Source organism: Diadema antillarum, unplaced genomic scaffold, assembly GCF_040938485.1.
Source record: "Diadema antillarum isolate AM-2024a unplaced genomic scaffold, OU_Dant_1.0 scf00000146, whole genome shotgun sequence".
NCBI classification, from domain to species: Eukaryota; Metazoa; Echinodermata; class Echinoidea; order Diadematoida; family Diadematidae; genus Diadema; species Diadema antillarum.
The window spans coordinates 159,188-178,445 of record NW_027271035.1 but is presented as its reverse complement, the minus strand read 5'-3'; the positions used below and the strand labels follow the sequence as shown (position 1 = coordinate 178,445).

General features: G+C 39.1%; 1 protein-coding gene across 1 annotated transcript; it reads left to right on the top strand.

Moving 5' to 3' along the window:
* The first annotated feature begins 973 nt into the window (after positions 1 to 973).
* On the top strand, positions 974 to 16,017 carry LOC139721567 (BBSome complex member BBS7-like). Its single transcript, XM_071632900.1, has 14 exons — positions 974 to 1,072; positions 1,620 to 1,748; positions 2,778 to 2,953; positions 3,371 to 3,630; positions 4,395 to 4,461; positions 5,413 to 5,593; positions 6,040 to 6,124; positions 6,987 to 7,089; positions 7,801 to 8,068; positions 8,737 to 8,939; positions 11,875 to 12,039; positions 13,424 to 13,637; positions 14,333 to 14,456; positions 15,878 to 16,017. Exons 1-14 carry the CDS (start codon positions 1,034 to 1,036, stop codon positions 16,015 to 16,017), a joined length of 2,154 nt encoding a protein of 717 aa, XP_071489001.1. The 5' UTR covers positions 974 to 1,033.
* Positions 16,018 to 19,258: the final 3,241 nt, after the last annotated feature.

Sequence of the window (19,258 nt, the reverse complement as noted above, 5' to 3'; positions counted from 1 at the left end):
TTGTACAATTACATCAGTGTCCTCGAGCTGGTAAGTTCAAGGCAGATAACAATATATGACTGACATGACTAGAAACAATATATCTATGATTCTTCGACGTTTTCTGAAGGCAATTGCACTACGCTTTTGAACTGGCGGCGATCCCGTCATACTCTTCACAAGAAAATTGTACAGTCCCGTGTGTTTATTTTGGTGTTATTTTTTTTTTCTCGCTCTCTTTTGTTTTTGCTTGCTTCTAGGAAACATGATGCAAGCACACGTCACACGACAGATAAAACACAATTATTTGAATAAACATCACACTTTGATTCGCATTCTTGAACATATTGGAGTAGGTGCCACGTGTCCTAGCTCAGTAGATTACTTTCTAACATTGATTAAACATTAACAAGTGTTAGTTGGTTCGATCCGATTGAGTGTTGCGCACTGTTGGCATTGTATTGCATTGCCATTGGGGCCTATTCATGTAGATCTAGATTCTAAATTAAACTTAAGGGGGAAGTGTTGCACTGTTGGAAAGTTGTTGAAATAACAAAACAGTCACTATCTTTGGGCCTCTGTATGGTTGACTCTGTGGGTTTGTAGGGGGAAATGAAAAATACAAATGGCTTTATTTTTTAAAAACTTTTTACTTGCCCACAATTTGGCTAAGCATTTTTACTAATTCCTAGTCATTGTTCCAAAACACTTGTCCAACTTTCATTTTCACTTGCCCCAGGCAATCTGGCAAGCGCTATGTAGCATCGTGCCCTCCAGTTCCAGCATTTTGAGCAATACAACTAACCATGCATGAAAATGTCTTTAAAATGCTGATGTCCTATATTCAAAATGAGAATATATTCTCATCAACATGAATACAAGGTCAAGGAAGATAATATGTCAAGGAACTTGGTTAAAACGTAGTATTTGTTCTGGTTCTTCTCCTTTGTCTATTTGTCATTCATAATTGTAGCACTACTATATTTGTATTTTAGGCAAGGCCCAGCTCTGCTTTGTTTGAGACTATCAAGGCAGCCACCAAATACACTGCAAGATGATGGAATTAAGCTTAAACCGGGTGGACTATCTTCAGGTAAGTTGGTGCAATGCAGGGGAATACAACTTACAAGTGTCAGAGAATCATATCGATCTAGGCCCTATGTCTGGTTTTGCTTTCTCGCGTGAAAACTTTGGTAAATCATTTTTGTACTTTTTAAGTCTTGTTTATATTTGAACTGTTTATTCATGTGCTTCTCTCTCTCTACCTCTCTCCCTCTCTCTCTCTTTCTCTCTCCATTTTTTTTTGTCTCCCTCTTAGCTTGCATGGTATCCAAATTGATGCTTGCTTTTTCAGTTTTTGTTGTTTGAATGCAAGTAATCAAAGCAAATTGGTCAAATTAGTTAATCTTTGTCATATTTGTTCTCTGTTTTGGGTGTTGCAGGTGCAGAGTTAGTAACAATCAATTTCTGTCATCTCTAAGACTTTCAAGCAAGAAAAAAGAAAACACACACACACACGCAAAGTTTAGCACATTTTAAAGAAAGACTGTTCAGCACAACACTGTGATCATTTTTCTGCTGATGCAATGTATTGAAAGGTGTTATGTTGAAACTCAACCTTATCCTTGCCTGATTTCCAGGTTGGGGTAACATCACCCCGGACCATGAGGTTACTGCCCGAGAAGAAAGCCAAGACGCCTCAGAAGGTGGCCGTGGCTGATCAGACTGGTGTCATCCAGTGCTTTAACATCAAGAAGGGGGAGTCAGTGGTAAGGACTGGACTCATAAAGCATATTATTAATGTGACTTGAAGATGCTTGACAGTACAACTCACATACTTCAGTCCAGCAGTTCTCAATGTGGATTTCGCATTATATACATGTAGATATGCTCGTCCATTGATTGAGTCAGTTGGGACTGCTCATGGCATGCACAATCATTAGTCTATATGTTTATACTTGGATTGTAATCATTAAATTATTTTGTCATTTTTTTATCAAACATTTTGTGGAATGAGAAAGTACATGTATATTGATATTGCATGCCTTGCTGTTATCGATTTATGATAACACTTGTTATTATTTTTTATGTGTGTGTTTGTGACTAAGTTTTTCTGAAAGGAGCAACTGATTTGTGGTATCTGTTTTTGCACGATGATGAAACAACTCTTGTCAATTTTTTTTTTATGTTTCCATTTTTTTAGATAGAGACAGTTCAGTTTTTGGAAACCACCTTAAAAAGAGTATTCCAAAGATAGGGATAATTCAAAGTGGTCTTGAAGAATTAATGATGTAATGCTTATAGGAAAGTAGTGTTTAGACAGCGATATTAGCAATGCATTCACTGTGATATTATTGTGATAGATAAAAGAAATTTTTAACTCACCCTGTGTTTATCGAAGTATCTTTTCGTATTTGTATATTGGTCCCCTACCTTTGTTGTAAATAGAACACACTTGTAAAAAAGTATGTACCTATAATGCAACATATTGTGCCCTATGTAAAAATGTATATTCTGCATGTGCTTAATGAACTATGAATACAAATTATATACAATTTCCTATAGAAACATATTTCCAATTTGCAAACTGTTGAGGTTTTGATATGAACATTTCTTCACTCAGTAATGAAGAAGGGATATAATATTGTTGATTTTTATTTCAAACCTTATTTGCTTTGTGTATAGAAACTTGTTTATGAAATAAATATGAATACAGATATAGTGTAACATGAATGCAGCTGAACCAGTGTAGTGCAAACACATTCCAATTTCAATTATCAAAATATTTGTCTGTGCAGACGGCTTTCAAGACTTTGCCAGGACCAAAGATCACAAGATTAGAGCTTGGTGGCACCCTAGGCTCTCTGACAGACAAGGTATTTGTGGCATCGGGGTCAGAGGTCAAAGGTTTCACCAAGAAGGGCAAGCAGTTCCTGGGATTTGATACCAACCTGACTGAGAGCATCAAAACAATGTGAGTAGCAATGCTTATGACTATAACTTCATTGTATGGATTTTCATCGTTTATTTTCGAAATGATTCCAGAAGAGTTTTGGCAAAAGTTAGAATCTTTGCAAATGACAAAATGGCCAAAACGGTCCCTTTGCCTCTGATAAAGATTCTGCTAGGATGGAAAGCTTGGGCCCCTTTTGAGTCAAGTTTACTCTACTGGCCTACCAATTATTGGATTTAATAAGCAGTTTCCAGAAGCTTTTTCTCTGAAAAAAAATTGTAAAACATCCTACTTGGATATACTTTGTTGTATTGAGGGAAATGTCTATTTCAGATTGAATTGAGGTATTGCCTATAGGTCATGAGTACAAGAAAGGATGATGGTAAAGATATGACACGTTATAGTGAAAACAACAATTAATACTATTTCCTGTTGCAGGTGGGTGTGTGGTAGCCACCTGTTCCTTGGTGGTAGCTATATTTTCAACCACTATGTGGACTGCAAAGATGAGAACTACTACCTGTGCAGCGACCGCATCAACGACATTCTCTGCCTGCCCCTGACCCGGGTCAAAGAGGTCACCCCGATCCTAGCGTGCCAGGACAGAGTTCTACGTGTGTTGGAGGGATCTAACCTGCTGTACGAGGTGGAAGTGGCTGGACCGCCCCAGACTTTGTGTCTCTTTTCAAATGATGGAGGTGGGTCAGATGTCCCTCTGCATTACCCCCAAGATTTGGTTCCTGGTAACGATGTAGAGACCTCTCCTTTGCTGTGTGGCCCCACCATTTTTTTTTCCTGGGGAGGGGGGCTAGGGGTCCTCTCCATTTGCCCCATTGATTTTATTTGGTTAATCTCAACTCTGTCTATCTGCTCAATGGGCTTTTGAAAAATCCGGCTGGCCTTGCCAAAATCTAGAATTATCTAGCAGTGCAATTTAGTAATGTCAGCACTGCAGTTGTGCTTAGCCTGACAATGTTGGGTAGCATCCATTGGGAACAGAAAGTACAGGCCTTGGGTTAACAGGTACGCGATTAAGTATTTATCATGAATATTGCTTACCCCTCTCAGCTGACCAGGTAGACAAGCATTTGGTTCATGAAAAAAAAAAAAATGAGTTATGAATAAAACACTCTGTCTGTCTGTGCTCATGAATATTAAATTCACAACACAGAGTGAGACTTTGAAAGTGAGAACAATAATGTTTGAACATAGACCTCGACAGCTCTTGCATTCATGCTACTGTGGTTTTGACTTACAAGCAGTGCTCATATAAGGGGTCTTCACAGGTACAAAGGGAGTATGCAGTGAGTCATTTGTGGACCTGTGCAGCAAGCAAGTGTTGTGTCGGCCTGCAACCACTACCTTGACCAATATGTGACCGATCACATGATCATGTGTCTATATCCAATTTCTAACTTGAATTTGACCAACATAATTATATAATATTATTTGTTTGTTGTAGGTGATGATGGGGAGGAAGTACTCTATGGCACCTCTGATGGAAAAATTGGTCTGGTGCAACTAAACCGGTAAATACTCCTAGTGTTTCACATCTCATTTTGCAGTGTATTTCTATGATGTGTATCTACAATAAAATTTATGGTGCATCACTTTCAAGACACATACCTTTTGAAATGAACGATACCTTCCTTGCGGGCAAAAAGCAATTTAATTGGATATTTATGGACTTCTTTGAACAAAGTTTGCTTTCAGCACTACAGGATTTATCACTTTCATTCAAGAAAACATGTAAAAGGTGCATGACTGTTATAGATTATACATATTTATTGAGAAAATCAATTTTCATCATCTTGTGTTTTACACGTAAATGAGGGCATACCTCTCTCGCTCTGTCTAAAAAAAAAAAAAATAAAAGTTGTTTTCTTAATCAGTATTTATGTAGAAACAGCTGAATTGTATTAGAAATTGAACTAGAAAATCATGACCGATGAGACGCAAATATATTAGTGTATATCTTACATTTTATCCTACTGGCTAGTGTGGAGACTACCTGTGTCTTATTATTATTATTATTTTTTTCACTAGTCCCTCTCTTTCTATCTGTGTGTGTGTGAGTGTCTTGTCTTATGTTGATAATGTTTTTTTCATACTTTTAATGTGATTTACTTGAATGTCTGCCTGGATGATGTTCTTGTGGAAGTATCTATTACAGAATGCAATGTTTATATTTCTCTTGTAAAGTAACTGCAACAGAGCTACTCATCTCTATCTGTTCATTGAGGTGAATTACCAGAAGGACACATAGGGGGTGTTGCAAGAAAGTTACAATCAATTGCAACTTGCAATTAATTGCAAGCTCCCTTCTTGCAATGGAAACTTGTGATTGATTGCAAGTTGCAATTGATCTATCGATTGCAAAGTTTGCAGTAGATATTTGCAATTGATTGCAACTTGACTTTCTTGCAACACCCCAATAGTGTGGTAAGTTTGTACTTTATTTGTTTGTTTCGTAATTCCAGAGTCTCCCCCAACCACAAGTGGGAGATCCCAAATGAGAAGGGCAGTGGAGGTATCCTGTGCATGGATAACTATGACATCACTGCAGACGGAATCCTCGACTTGCTGGTGGGGAGGGATGACGGTCAGGTGGAGGTGTATGGTTACAATGAGGCTGATGAACCTATCCAGAGATACAGCACAGTGAGTACACTCTCCCAGACTACAGGTAGTCTGCACTACTACATCCTCTTTATGGCACTTTGGGCTTTTTGAGCAATTTTGCAAGGATATGTATGGGTTATTCAACATATCTTTGTCCCATTTGTCTTTTCATTCCATCCATTAAATCATTCAGTGGTTGCAGCGTACATCTATTGCATATGCTGAAAAGAGAAAATAGTGGCATAGTGTCATTATTTGGTAAACTATTTTTACTGTTTTCAGATCTTGGACAAATTACCTTCATATGTTATGTGGAGAGTCACCTTCAAAATAATCCATCTAAAATGTAAATATTGTGTATGAGCCTTATTGTCTTTGGATTTCAGTCAATATTAGCTTTATGTTTGCCATCACATGTATGGAAGTCTACTTCCTCATTCTGACAATGATGTAATACAGTGTCATTCTCTCCCTCCATCTGGCAGACTTTGTCTGAAAGTGTGAGTTCAATCCAGGGAGGCGTTGTGAACTCTTCAGGATTTGATGAAGTCATAGCTTGCACTTATGCTGGTAAGTGCCTTGTTTTACTTAATGTGTGTGTGTGTGTGTGGGGGGGGGGGGTATATTGAATAATCATGTTTTTGTGTGGACACGATGACCTAAAATATGAGGGTGTTAATGACACCCCATCACTTAGCGTGAAGTGAGAACATCTCTGTGTGAACCTAATGAGTGATACATGGAATATATTGTGCAATTGGTTTTTCTACTTGTGGCTCATATGTCATGACCGTCTATGGTCAGGTAAGGTCATGTCCAGTTTTGCATGTAACACTTGTGACTTTTTTTTTTTAGCCAGTAAATAAGTTTTCTTTAATTTGTTTTCTTTGTGTGAAAACCAAAGATACATGTGAGCTTCACATCACAAATGGACCATTTACACAAAATATTTGATTATCTCATTCTGTTTTCATGTGTGCCTTCCCTAATATTTTCTCTACCAGTCAATATTCCTCTTATGTTGAGAAGCATACTTTAACTCATGTATTTGACATGAATTCAGCCCAACATCGTACTCGTAGGCACTCCACCCAACACAGTCGAAATAATCCTTAAATTCTCATTACCAATTTGTATTTCCCTCTCTCTCACATCAACTTTGCCCTCCCTATTCATTGAAGCACAGACTTCAAATACTATAAAACACAATATATTTGCGGCATGAAAATTTCGCGAATTGGAGCCGATGGCCTTTCTCGCAGCATGAAATTTTTGCGAATTGCCACTGGCATCCAATTCATATTGTGTAGGCAAGAACTTTCGCGAATGCTGGTGCTTGCGAAATTAAAATGCAAGCGAGCATTCCTCGTTTTACAGTAACTGGTTGTCATGCCTCTGACTTTTCTTCTTTTTATTTTTATTTTGGCCTAAGGTTGGATTCAGGGCCTGACCACAGAACCCAGCCATAAGGAAGCAGGTCCAGGGGACAAGATTCAAGTCTCGGAAGAATCGCAGAGCAAGATATCTCATCTCAAGTAAGTCGGGTGCAAATCACTGCTTTAGGGCAGTACTTGGTCTGACACTGAAACACAATTTAGACTTTACCTTTGTATGGATCTGGCTTCTCCCAGTGATGTTTGAGTGTCTCCACTGAATTTCCATATACTGTAAAAGTGGATATTTTCGCGTGACTAATTTTTCGCGCTGGGCCCGGTAAGAAGAGTTTTGCGTGTTTTTAATTCCGCGGAATCAAGACATCATGCACAAGAACATATGGCAAGTAAAAATATTTGTGTGCTTTTATTTTCGCGCTATTTTTTGGTTGCGCGAAATGCGCGAAAATTACAACACCGCAAAAATTTCCGATTTTACAGTAATCCTATAATGTCATCAGAAAGCCACCTGATGATTATAAACTTTTTCAAGGCTGGCAATGGGGTAATAGATCCATGTGGCTGATGACTGGTATTGGAGGGAACACATAGAATGATCCATGTACAGGGGGGTTCGAATGCCGTTGAGGAGAGGTCATGGGTCCTTCGATTAAATCAAGGGACTTGAATCTCTTTTAAACAGCATTTTAAACCCTATGTTTAGAATTTTCATTATATTTCTGAAAATAAAAGACTTCATATGTCTTATGATATCAGTTGGTCAGAGTACTTTGAGTACCTGATGTATTTCTTGGGAGAATATTGTTGAAGGGCACATTTTATCTTGGGAGTTTTATGTGATTTCTTTCAAAGGACGGAGCTGGAATCTCTTCAAACCAAGGTGATGCAGGAGCGGGAGAAGTACCACTACCAGGCCATGAACAACAAAGCCATCTCGGCCGTCCCCCAGTTCAACATCAACGACCGCTTCTCGCTCAACCGCGATGACGCCAGCTACACCCTGAGCATCGAGGTCCAGGTGCCCATTGACAACGTCCTGCTGCAGAGTGATGTCCCCATTGACCTGCTGGACACAGAGAAAAACACTGCAGTGGTCAGCTATAGTGCTTGTGACACGGAGGTCAGTTGGAGGAAGATGCATTCTTATGCATTTGTCTTGCCTATAATCTAGTAAAGATGATTTAAGATCGTGCACTACATACACACTACACCTTGTCCAATGTATAAAAAACACTATTAAGCTTCTTGTCAACTAACACTGTAAAGTCATCATTTGATAAGCTGTTTTCTTAAAGGTGGGGGGGGGGGGGAATAGTTTTGGTTGAAATTGGTAATCACATTTTAGCTTTTTGCAAGACGATTATAAACCACTTATATGAAATATTAAAGAGCATACAGTTCTAAGAGAAATTAAAAGTTTATTTGATGAAAATTAGTTTTGAAATGGGTGATATATCCAAAACAAAGTATTGCAAAGTGGTCCTAGTAAAAGATGGGACCCACCTTTCATTAAGACCATTTTGCTTTGCCTTTTTTTTTTAGGGGGGGGATGTCTCATACAATTCAAAACCGATTGTCATCAAAATAAACTTTTAATACCTCTCAGAATTGCTCTTAAGATATTTCATATAAGTGGTTTCTAATTATCTCGCAAAAAGCTCAAACCTGAATCCCCATCTCAACCAAAAGGACATCATCAATTTAAAAAGCTAGAAACTCTAGGTCACCTGATACAGAGAATGGGTTAAACATAAGTCATCTCTTTCAATGTGTGTGTTATTACAAAAGAATGGGAACTTCCTCTTGGCCACCTACCGCTGTCAGGCCAACACCACACGGCTGGAGCTGAAGATCCGGTCCATTGAGGGGCAGTATGGTACCCTGCAGGCCTACATCACGCCCCGACTACAGCCCAAGATGTGTCAGCTGAGACAGTACCAGATCAAACCCCTCTCCCTCCACCAGCGCACACACATGTTGGACGACACCAGGTATTCAACAGGGAGCAGAGAAACTTCTTAAGATTGTTTGAAAGGTCGTTGTTGTTTCCAGTTTGATGGGTCTCTAGCTGATATGAGATATTTCTTATTCTTTTTTAAAGGTGCAGATCCAGGAGTTGCATAACAGTTTGTGCTGTTGATATGTGCTTTGATAAATGAAGAAGAGAAGTTATGTTAATACTGAGTCTTCAAATTGATGAAATTCTAGCATCAAGTTGTTTTTATACCCCCGCCAAACGAAGTTTGAAGGGGGTATATAGGAATCAGCGGACGGTCGGGCGGTCGGGCGGTCAGGCGGGCGGTCGGGCGGGCGGTCGGGCGGTCGGGCGGTCGGGCGGTCGGGCGGTCGGTCCGTTGCAAATCTTGCGTCGCGAACTACTTCCTCAGTTTTCAACCGATTCCCATAAAACTTGGCACAGATGTGTGCCTTGGGTTGTAGATGTGCAAGACGTATTTTTTGACAGTACCCAAAAGTACGTTGCCATGGTAACGGCATATTATGGGCAAAAATGGGTACAAATCTTGCGTCGCGAACTCCTCCCACAGTTTTTGATCAATTTTTATGAAATTAGGTACAGATGTTCATCTGAATATGTTAATGTGCAAGATACATATTTCCGCAGTGACAAAAAGTGCGTTGCCATGGTAACGGCATGTTATTGGTAAAATATAGGGCAAAATGCTTCATGGCAAAACTGCTTCATCAGTGTTCTTCCAATTCTCATGGAATTCATATTGAATGTTTGTCTTAGGATATAGGTCAGCATGACACATTTCTTGACAGTGACAAAAAGTATGTTGCCATGGTAACAGCTCACATATTATGAGCCAAAATGATGGAAAATTTTGTGTTGCAAACTACTTCCTCAGTTTTTGCCCAATTTCCATGAAACTTGGTACAGATGTGTGCCTTTGGTTGTAGATGTGCAAGACGCATTTTTCGACAGTACCCGAAAGTACGTTGCCATGGTAACGGCATATTAATGGCACAAGATCAAGGAAAGATCTTGAGGATTTAACTACTTCCTCAGTTTTTTGACCAAAGCTTATGAAATGTTGTTTTGACCAAAGCTTATGAAATGTTGTTTGGCGGGGGTATAACCAGTCGCTGTAGCGACATTTCTAGTTAATCCAGCTGATTGATTATTTATGTTGATGTAGGGCAACTTGTCAATCAGTTGCTGAGTCTTTTTTCCCAGAGTTGTCATAATTTTGGCTTTTGAAGGAGAGAGAGAAAAAAAATTGAGGATTGTACCTGTGAGAAGATGTACAACTTTTCCCATTTTTAGCTCACCTGAGCCGAAGGCTCAAGTGAGCTATTGCGATCGTTCTTCGTCCGGCGTCAGTCGTGCGTTGTCCGTCGTGCATCGTGCGTAAACTTTTTACATTTTCATCTTCTTCTTGAAAACCCCAAGACTGATTTTCACCAAACTTGGCAGGTAGTATCCCTAGGTGGTTAGGATCTCAATTTGTTAAAATGGGCACCATGCCCCACCCAGGGGGCCCCCAGGGGGCCCAAAACCCCCCAAAATTAAGGAATCTTTAAAAATCCTCTTCTCTAGAACCAGAAGTGATAGAGCTAAGTTAATACTATGAGTTAGTACATTGATGACTGCAGTTTCACGTTTGTTCATGGCGGAATCAGGGGTGCGCCCCTTGGGACCCAGGGGAGGGGGTGGAGAGGGGCCCTTATGGGGCCTAAATTGTACATTTTCATCTTCTTCTTGAGAACCCCATGACCCATTTTCACCAAACTTGGCAGGTAGCATCCCTAGGGGCATAGGATCTCAATTTGTTCAAATGGGCACTGTGTCCCACCTGGAGAGCCCCAAGGGGCTCAAACCTCCTGAAATTAAGGAATCTTTAAAAATCTTCTCTAGAATCAGAAGTGATATAGCTAAGCTAGTACTATGAGTTAGTACATTGATGACTGTAGTTTCAAGTTTGTTCATAGCAGATCCAGGGGTGCCCCTCTTGGGGGCAGGGGAAGGGGTGAGGAGGTCCAAATGGGGGCCTAAATTGTACATTTTCATCTTCTTCTTGAAAACCTCATGGATTTTCACCAAGCTTGGCAGGTAGCATTCCTAAGGGGTTAGGATCTCAATTTGTTGAAATGGGCACCATGCCCCACCCAGGAGGGCCCCAGGGGGCCCCAAATCCCCCCAAATTAAGGAATCTTTAAAAGATTGGGCCCTTATTGTACCTTTTCATCTTCTACTTGAGAATGCCTGGTCAAATTTTGGTAGAGCTGTGAATAATAGATTAGTGACTGCGTGAAAGGTGAACTTGCAATACTCGGGTGAGCGCAAGACCCCCGGGTCTCTTGTATAAAATCAAATGGTATTTGTGCAGATTTAGGGAAATACCCATAAAGAAGCTGTTATTTTCAAAAATTCAGTAGGTACATGTAGTATCTGCAGAAGTGACTATAGATGAACTGTTGGTCACAAGTGAGTGCTAGACCCTACAGATTTCTTGTTTCATTGAGATCATGACTTGAATGTTTTGGCACAAATGAGATATTTAGACATGACTTTGTAGGGCAATCATAGGTATCCAACAGCCAAAAAATAGCATATGTGCAAGTGTTTTGGTACTGTCAGGCAATGCTAGATATAAATTTACTACCCATGAGACGATCCATTAACCATAGAAAGAGGATGCTAATCACCAGCGCTTATGAAACTAAACAGGATAATTAGTTTTGAAAGTGTCCCTTTCTTGAATATTAGATGGACAAACACACAAGAATGAGTTGCTCTGTTTGCTAATGACCCAATCCTCTCATGGTTCATAAAATTAGATTTGGAGTTGCTCAATGTAACCTGAACATTTCAGCTAGTGTTATTTTTTGGGTACTGGTTCCCTTTAATTCATTCCTGTTTTGTTTTCAATGTGTGCTTCTCTGCCATACATGTGTACACAGACCAATGAACCAGCTTAAGCTGACTGGTCAGTTCAGCCTGGCAGAGATTCACTCCTGGGTCGCCTCTTGTCTCCCTGAGATACCTGAACGCACCCCTCCAGGAGACTCCATCAACTTCTACTTCCTCTCCACGTTTCTGGACACCCAGCTGGACTGCCTCTACAAGTAAGCAGAGTTTTAGGGGGCTTCATTTATTTTTGTTTTAATTTGTTTGTTTGTTTGTTTTTATTAGCAGCAGAGTTTGTGTACATTTTTATGTGTATGTGTGTTTGTTTGCTGTGTGTGTGTGTGTGTGTGTGTGTGTGTGTGTGTGTGTGTGTGTGTGTGTTGTAGCGGATAGGGAGGGTAGGGCAAGCAAATGTGCTTGGATGATAATTCTATCTTTATTTTTTTATTTTTGGGGGTTGGGGGGAGGGGGTTAGAGAAGAACCAGAGCAAGAAATACATACATACAACATGCTGGCCCAAACCCAGACCCGGGTCCAGGTCCGGGCTTAGGTTCGGGTTTGGGCCGGCATGTTGCATTATGTATTCTTGCTGGTGACAAAATAAATGCTAACTTTAAATGGCAGTGCAGAAACAAACCTATTCATTCCATGGAACTTGCATTACCACTGTCTTCTGGGGTTCACTGGGCTACTCCATCCAGTCAGGAAAGGTTTATACATCTTGGCTTTATCTGTACTGCCCCTACATATTAATTCTGCCATGTTTGATGATAATGAATGATGCTCATTCAAACGGTATGATTATATAGAAAAATATCTAAAATGTTCAAATGAAACATATGTTTTCATTAAGAATAGATTGAAATAATTATGTAATGATCAATTGCAAATTATTTCATATTCAAGATGCATCATTCATCATACCCTTTTACTAGTAGCCATGCTAGAAAAAACAAAAACCAAAGCTGTTTGTGATGACTACATAATTACTAAACCTAAGTACTACAGGGCTTTGTTTTCTCCTAGGTGATCTTCCATTATATCAATTTATTGAAACTTATGTTACCCAAACACACCTACCCTAATTTGTGTCACTCAATGACATAAAAATGATATACAAAGATAATGACAGTGAAGAACTCATATTTCAAACTGGTTCAAACCATCCACTTTTTGGGATCTATAGGTGTACATGGTAGATCAACAATATTTCTCATCCTGAGGTGATGGGGAAAGTCCTTTGAGCATTCAATTACCAGTGGTTCAGTTGGGGGATAAAATGTTTTTCTCATAAATTGATCAACTGCCCATAACACAAAATGATATGATTTGATGTCATTTAAGATTAGGTGAAAAAATTAATGCATGTTGTGCATTTTCTTGAGAACTAATATAAACTCTTTGAAATTATTATTTAAAACTTAGAAGGATGAAGGTTCAATTGAGGGATAAAATGTTTTCTCATTTAATTGATGGATTTCCTGTAATATGAAATGATATAACCTGATGTCATTTAAGATTTGGCGAAAAAGCTAAAATGCATGTTGTGCAATTTGCTAAACACTAATGAAAGCTCTTTGTGATCATCATTCAAAACTTAGGAAGGGCGAGGGTGTGTTCAGATCAGACAACATCTCCACCATCTCCATCCTGAAGGACGTTCTGTCCAAGGAAGCCACCAAGCGTAAGATAAACCTGAACATCTCCTACGACCTGGCCGAGGAGTCGGTGGCCAACACTCTGAGGAGGATCCATCCCAAGCTAGAGTACCAGCTCCTCTTGGCCAAGAAGGTGCAGCTTGTCGATGCCCTCAAGGTGAGTGTTTTATCGCAGGAGACCTCTAGAGAAAACATATTGAATTGAATTGAATGTTTTTCTCTGTGTGTCTTCATGCTGTAGTGAAAAGGAGTTTGGAGTGGACCCCACTTTTGGTTTGGATAAAAATGTTGGTATTGTTGCAGGAGAGGCCAGGTGTTTTTTTTTTTTTTGTTCTTCTTTTTTTTTTTTTTTTTTTTGGGGGGGGGGGTAAAAGTATTGTAAGGAGGCTCACTTTCGTACCACTTTGTATCATTTTTTTAAAAAGATAAAGTTAGGCAATATATTAGACAGCTTAGGGCCCAGGAACTTGAGTAATTCAAGTCAGAAATTCAGTGTTCAGCAACTGATTGTATCAGGGCAATTTCCACCTCCGGCTAAATACTGGTTAGTGATAATGTTAGAGTAGCGATTAGGGTGAGAATTAGGTTTAGAGTTAGAGTTAGAGTTTGGGTTAGGTTTAGGGTTAGGGTTAGGATTAGGTTCAGGATTAGGATTAGGATTAGGGTTAGGGTCAGGAGAAAGGTCTGGGGTAATTGCCCTACAACTGTATCAGGCTTTTCTGGAGTTGGGCCATGCATGTATTTTTGCTGTATTTGGTATTTCCCTTGCACTTCATTTACTAGAGGGATACATCCACAGCTAAATTATGATAGGAGATGCTATAAATTGTCCACATGATTTGCTTGGAACAGGAGCTGCAGATACATGAAGGAGACCTGGAATTCATGTCCCCGGAGTATCGACAGATCCTTTCGGATGCCGACAGGCTCCAGCAGGAATACAAGAAGCAGCCGTGTCACCTGGAGAGGCTCTATGGTGAGATCTTGGATTTGAGATGACCAGATTAAAGGGATGGTATAGTATTGGTTGACATGATTATTGAACTTTTAATTTTTTTGAGATACTAAGAAACCACTTATGAAATGTTACAGAGCATACAATTCTAAGAGGAATTCAAAGTTAATTTGATGAAAATCAGTTTTGAAATGGCTGAGATATCCAAAGCAAAGTAAAACAAAGCAATCCTAATAAAAGATGGGTCCAACCTTTTATCAGGATCCCTTTGTTTTGGATATCTCTGCCATTTCAAAACCAATTTCCATTAAATAAACTTTGAATTCCTCTGAGAATTACATGCTCTTACATATTTCATAAGAGGTTTCTCATTATCGCAGAAAAAAGTAAGAAACCAGGGGGGCATTTCATGAAACATTTTGTCCGACAAAGTAGTCTGACAAATATTTGCTCTCAACCAATCAGATGCAAAGATTTCAGTAGCTTGTAACAGTTTGTCGGAAAAATATCCGACCAAAACGCTTCATGAAATGCCCCCCTGAAGGCCCATCTCAAGCAAAACGATACTGTCTCTTTAACCCGTTGAGGACGAGTCCTGAGTATACTCGGGCATGTGTCTATGGGAAATGTGTGTTGTAGCAAAATCAATCCATCCTCAACGGGCTAAACACCCCATTAGCATGGGGATTCATGGATGGTCCAGTCAAATCAATCTTCATTTGCTTCCCACTGAGGTACATTCATATACGATGAATAGTGCCTGTCAGTGAATATGTGCATCAATGTGTACACTCATAATAGGTAATGGTCAACTCCAGCCGAGGTTCTTTGCCTCTATGTGTACGTACTTCATTCAGTGAGAAAACTGTACACAATTTGTTACAAGGATTCTTGAAAATATATGAGCTGGGTCGGCCTTCCAACTCCATGGTATCCCCACACTACCAGGTCTTTTAATGGACATACATTTGCTTTGTAGCACTGCTATGACTAAACTGTCAGTTCTCTGTGCAAATGCCACTCTCTGTTTGAGGTGGCTTTTGTTGCATAGAGTAAAATCAGATAAACAGAAAGTCTAATTGAAACCAAACTTGTGGTAACCAAAGTTATGAGATGTCATAATTTCACAAAACAGTGATATTGTGGCCTCAGCCACATTGCAAATTCCATGAGGGAATTGTGTCACTGTCTACTTACTGTTGACTTCACACAAACTTGTACTAAATTTTCGTTTATGAACTTAGATGACAAGGAGTAAACTTGTATCATTCATGAAACATTCTATCACATAAATTCACTCAATTTCAGCCAAGTCCCAGAGCGATGCAGAATTTATGCCTCATAGTAATTCTATCCATCAGTTTGTGTGTCATTATGGATAACGTTATCCTAACTCTTGTATACTGTATTTCCCTTTTTCCTTGGACTTGTATTTACCACAGGTATGATCACAGATCTGTTCATCGATAAGTTCAAGTTCAAGGGTTCCAACGTCAAGACCAAAGTTCCACAGCTCCTGGAGGTCCTCGACAACTACGAGCTCGACAACCTGGTGGGCTTCTTTGACTCGGGCGGTGTCTGAGGGTATCCATGGTAACCACCAAAGATGAGGCAGAGATTCCATCACCATGACAACACCTAGATCCCCTTCTCCTTTTCACAGTTAGGTGTTGTGAAGAAGAGTTTTGGCATCAAGGAATGTCCGTAGACTGTCAAACGCTGTCTAGCATCCTTTCTTTGTGAAGCTTCATTGCTTCTGTTTGCTGTAAATGTGGAATATTTTGAGGCCTTGAAATTTGGGGTATTTTCATACAATGTGTTCCCACATGTCAATGAGAATGTGTGAATATTTTCTTACTGCTTTTTTTTTTCAACATGATTTTATACCATTGCAAGCAAGATTGTTGACATTCAGCAAGTATGAAACACCCAATTTTCATCTCACTATACCAAGGGTGCAAATTAAGCGTGAATATTTTGCATACTGTGTTTTGTCCACATAAATGTTCACTATTGATAGTGACATGTTGACAAATGACAAAAAGATAATATTCCTTACATAAATTCATTTGTTTAAGTATTTCCACTTTTACAGTAAACTGGCAATCTTTCTCTGTGTAGAGACAGAACAAAGGCACTGAATGTAGGTCAACATTAAACAGTCCATGCCTGTTAGAATAAGATGCTGAGCTTGTAATATTTGTTACTCTACCAAGTATATATACTAGTAACATTCTATCCTGTCTGGTCAATGACTGTAAGTGATACTGACTGCCCAAATGCATATCAATTGGGAAAGTGTTGTAGCGCTTGTCAATGGTCTTATCTGCATCATGGATGACTTGCAGTATAATTTGTGTGTGTATTGATGTGTTTGTGTGTCTGTGTCTGTGTTATGCCTATATATGTGTGTGTGTGTGTGTGTGTGTATTTGTGTGCGAAAGCAATCTTCTGGAGAGCTTCTGAATAGTCATTGCTCCACACAAAGGAGTATAGACAATGCTTCAGTGAATTAAGGCTCTGTTTCATTGTGATTGTTGATAACTAGCCCTCATTATTGTCGAAATGAGACTTGAAAACAAATCCTGGATATTCAAACTGGGAAATCTTCAGTTTCAATGTTGTTATATTTTTCCCAGTCAGCTGTGCTTATAAGGCAGCATTTCCCCATTGATATTTTGATTGCTCTGTGTAAAGCACGTCATACTATAGGATTTTTTTTTATTTATTTATTTTTTTTTGACATGACACTTTGTTGAGAGGAATTATGTTTAGTTCCTCTCGACAAAGTACTAACCTCAGTTTGTGTCCTGTGTGTAAAAGGGTTTGCTCTGTATATTAGTTGACCATGTAGCTGCTATTGATGTATTTATCTTGTGGGTCTTTTAAATCACCTTGTACAAAAAGATGGACCCATCTGACTGCTGTGTTGCTCTTAACTTCTGAAAGCAAGCTGATCTGCCTGATTTTCTTTGTGCAATAAGTGCCCTGGCTGGTAGAATGTTATAAAATTCTAGATACAGTACACTCCCGTTATAACGAACACGCTTATAACGAAATTCCGGTTACAATGAAGTAAAAATTCAGGCTGCAACAGTATCCACTCTATGTACTTTTATTGTTTATTTGTTCGGTTATAACGAAATTTCAATATAACAAAAGAAAATTGCCGGTTCCGAGGACTTTGTTATAACGGGAGTCCACTGCATGTCTCCCCTACAATCAGTTAATGTATTCACAAATTTCTTCCAGTTTTAATTCTCCTTTTGGACTTTGATTTTCACTGCAGAGGCCACTGTTCAGCAAAGCAAGCCACGTTTAACTACTGTACCATCATACAACTTTTGGGATTACTGTATCAATAATATCGTGGGTACAACAATCAGTTCTAGTGCATTATGAAATTGTGTAATTTCTTTGAATGTCCTGATGACAGAGGATTGCTAAAAATCAGGTGTGCTGATGCTGTTGTCAACTTGAAAATAAGAAATTAAGGATGGTACTACGTGAAATAAGAACTTACTGGTGAGAGGTTTGACGTTTATACGACAAGAAGCATGGGGGGAAAGTGCTATTGGGAAAGTCATGTCTTGCATGGGCAGGCATACTTTCCTTCATATGTTATGCGTCATCACGAAAGCTACATGTTAAGTCAGGAAAATAATATTTGCTTTTTGGCAGATCGAAATGCATGAGATGCTAAGCTTTAAATTGATGTATAATTTGCCCTACTTTACCCCCACAAAAATAATGAAAACAAGAAATTAAAGTTTGAAAACCATATTGGTTATATTGCCCAAATCAGCTTTGAGCGCATTTTTCAGCCTTATATGATCTCTGGCATTATATAGGTCACATGATGACACATTGCATATAATTGTGTCGTGTTGGAACAGGATTTGTACAATCTTGGAGAGAGCTGAAATTGAAGGACTATGTTGTCTTTTGTGATATTAAAATTTGTCACTATTTTCCCTTTCTCTGTGAATTTATCCTGACCAAAAGCAAGTACATGTATATAGAAATTAAAAAAAAGCGATGGGAGGTGTAAAATACAGCAAAGCACATAAATGCTTTCCCAAACAGAAATGTCAAAGACAAATCTTCAAAACTCTTCCAGGACTTTTTGAGTCTAGAGTATGAACCCTGGGAAGCAGGAATATGTCAAGAAATCACACTTGTTATGTGGATCTCAGGAGGAAGAGGAGGAAATATGATTTCTTCCTATGACTCATTTAATGTAAGAAGGTGAATCATATTATGATTGAATGACCCTCAAAGTTTCCTCATGCGTCTAGCAGAATGCTATTGTTTGAAATGCGAGTCTCAACATAGCCTTTCGAAGTAGTGACTTAAAAAAAAACTAACAAAACTGCTGCGTAAGAAGTCCGTCCCAACCTTCAACATGCAATGGAGTAATACAACTGGACATGCACTGCTGTAAAAGTGGATATTTTAGCTCAAGTAATTTCTTGCACTCTGCCAAGTGAGATGAGTTTGGCATGTTTTGAATTCTGCAGAATCAAGACATTACATAGTGGTACATATAACAAGCAAAAGTATCCCATGCTTTTATTTTTGCGTTAGTTTCTGGTCACAAGAAATGCATGAAAATGTCCACTGTTACAGTATGTGGCTTTATCAATGTGAGATTTTCACGATAGAATGTGCAAATATTTCTATATACAGTATGCAGTGTTTAGGCATGTTGTACTTCTCTAGTTCTCTGATGTGATAGTCATGGAGTTTTGCAAGGATGTTAAATATCTTTGTGTGTAGATTTCCCTTCTGTACTCATGCAATGTAGAAATGTGCAGTACTGA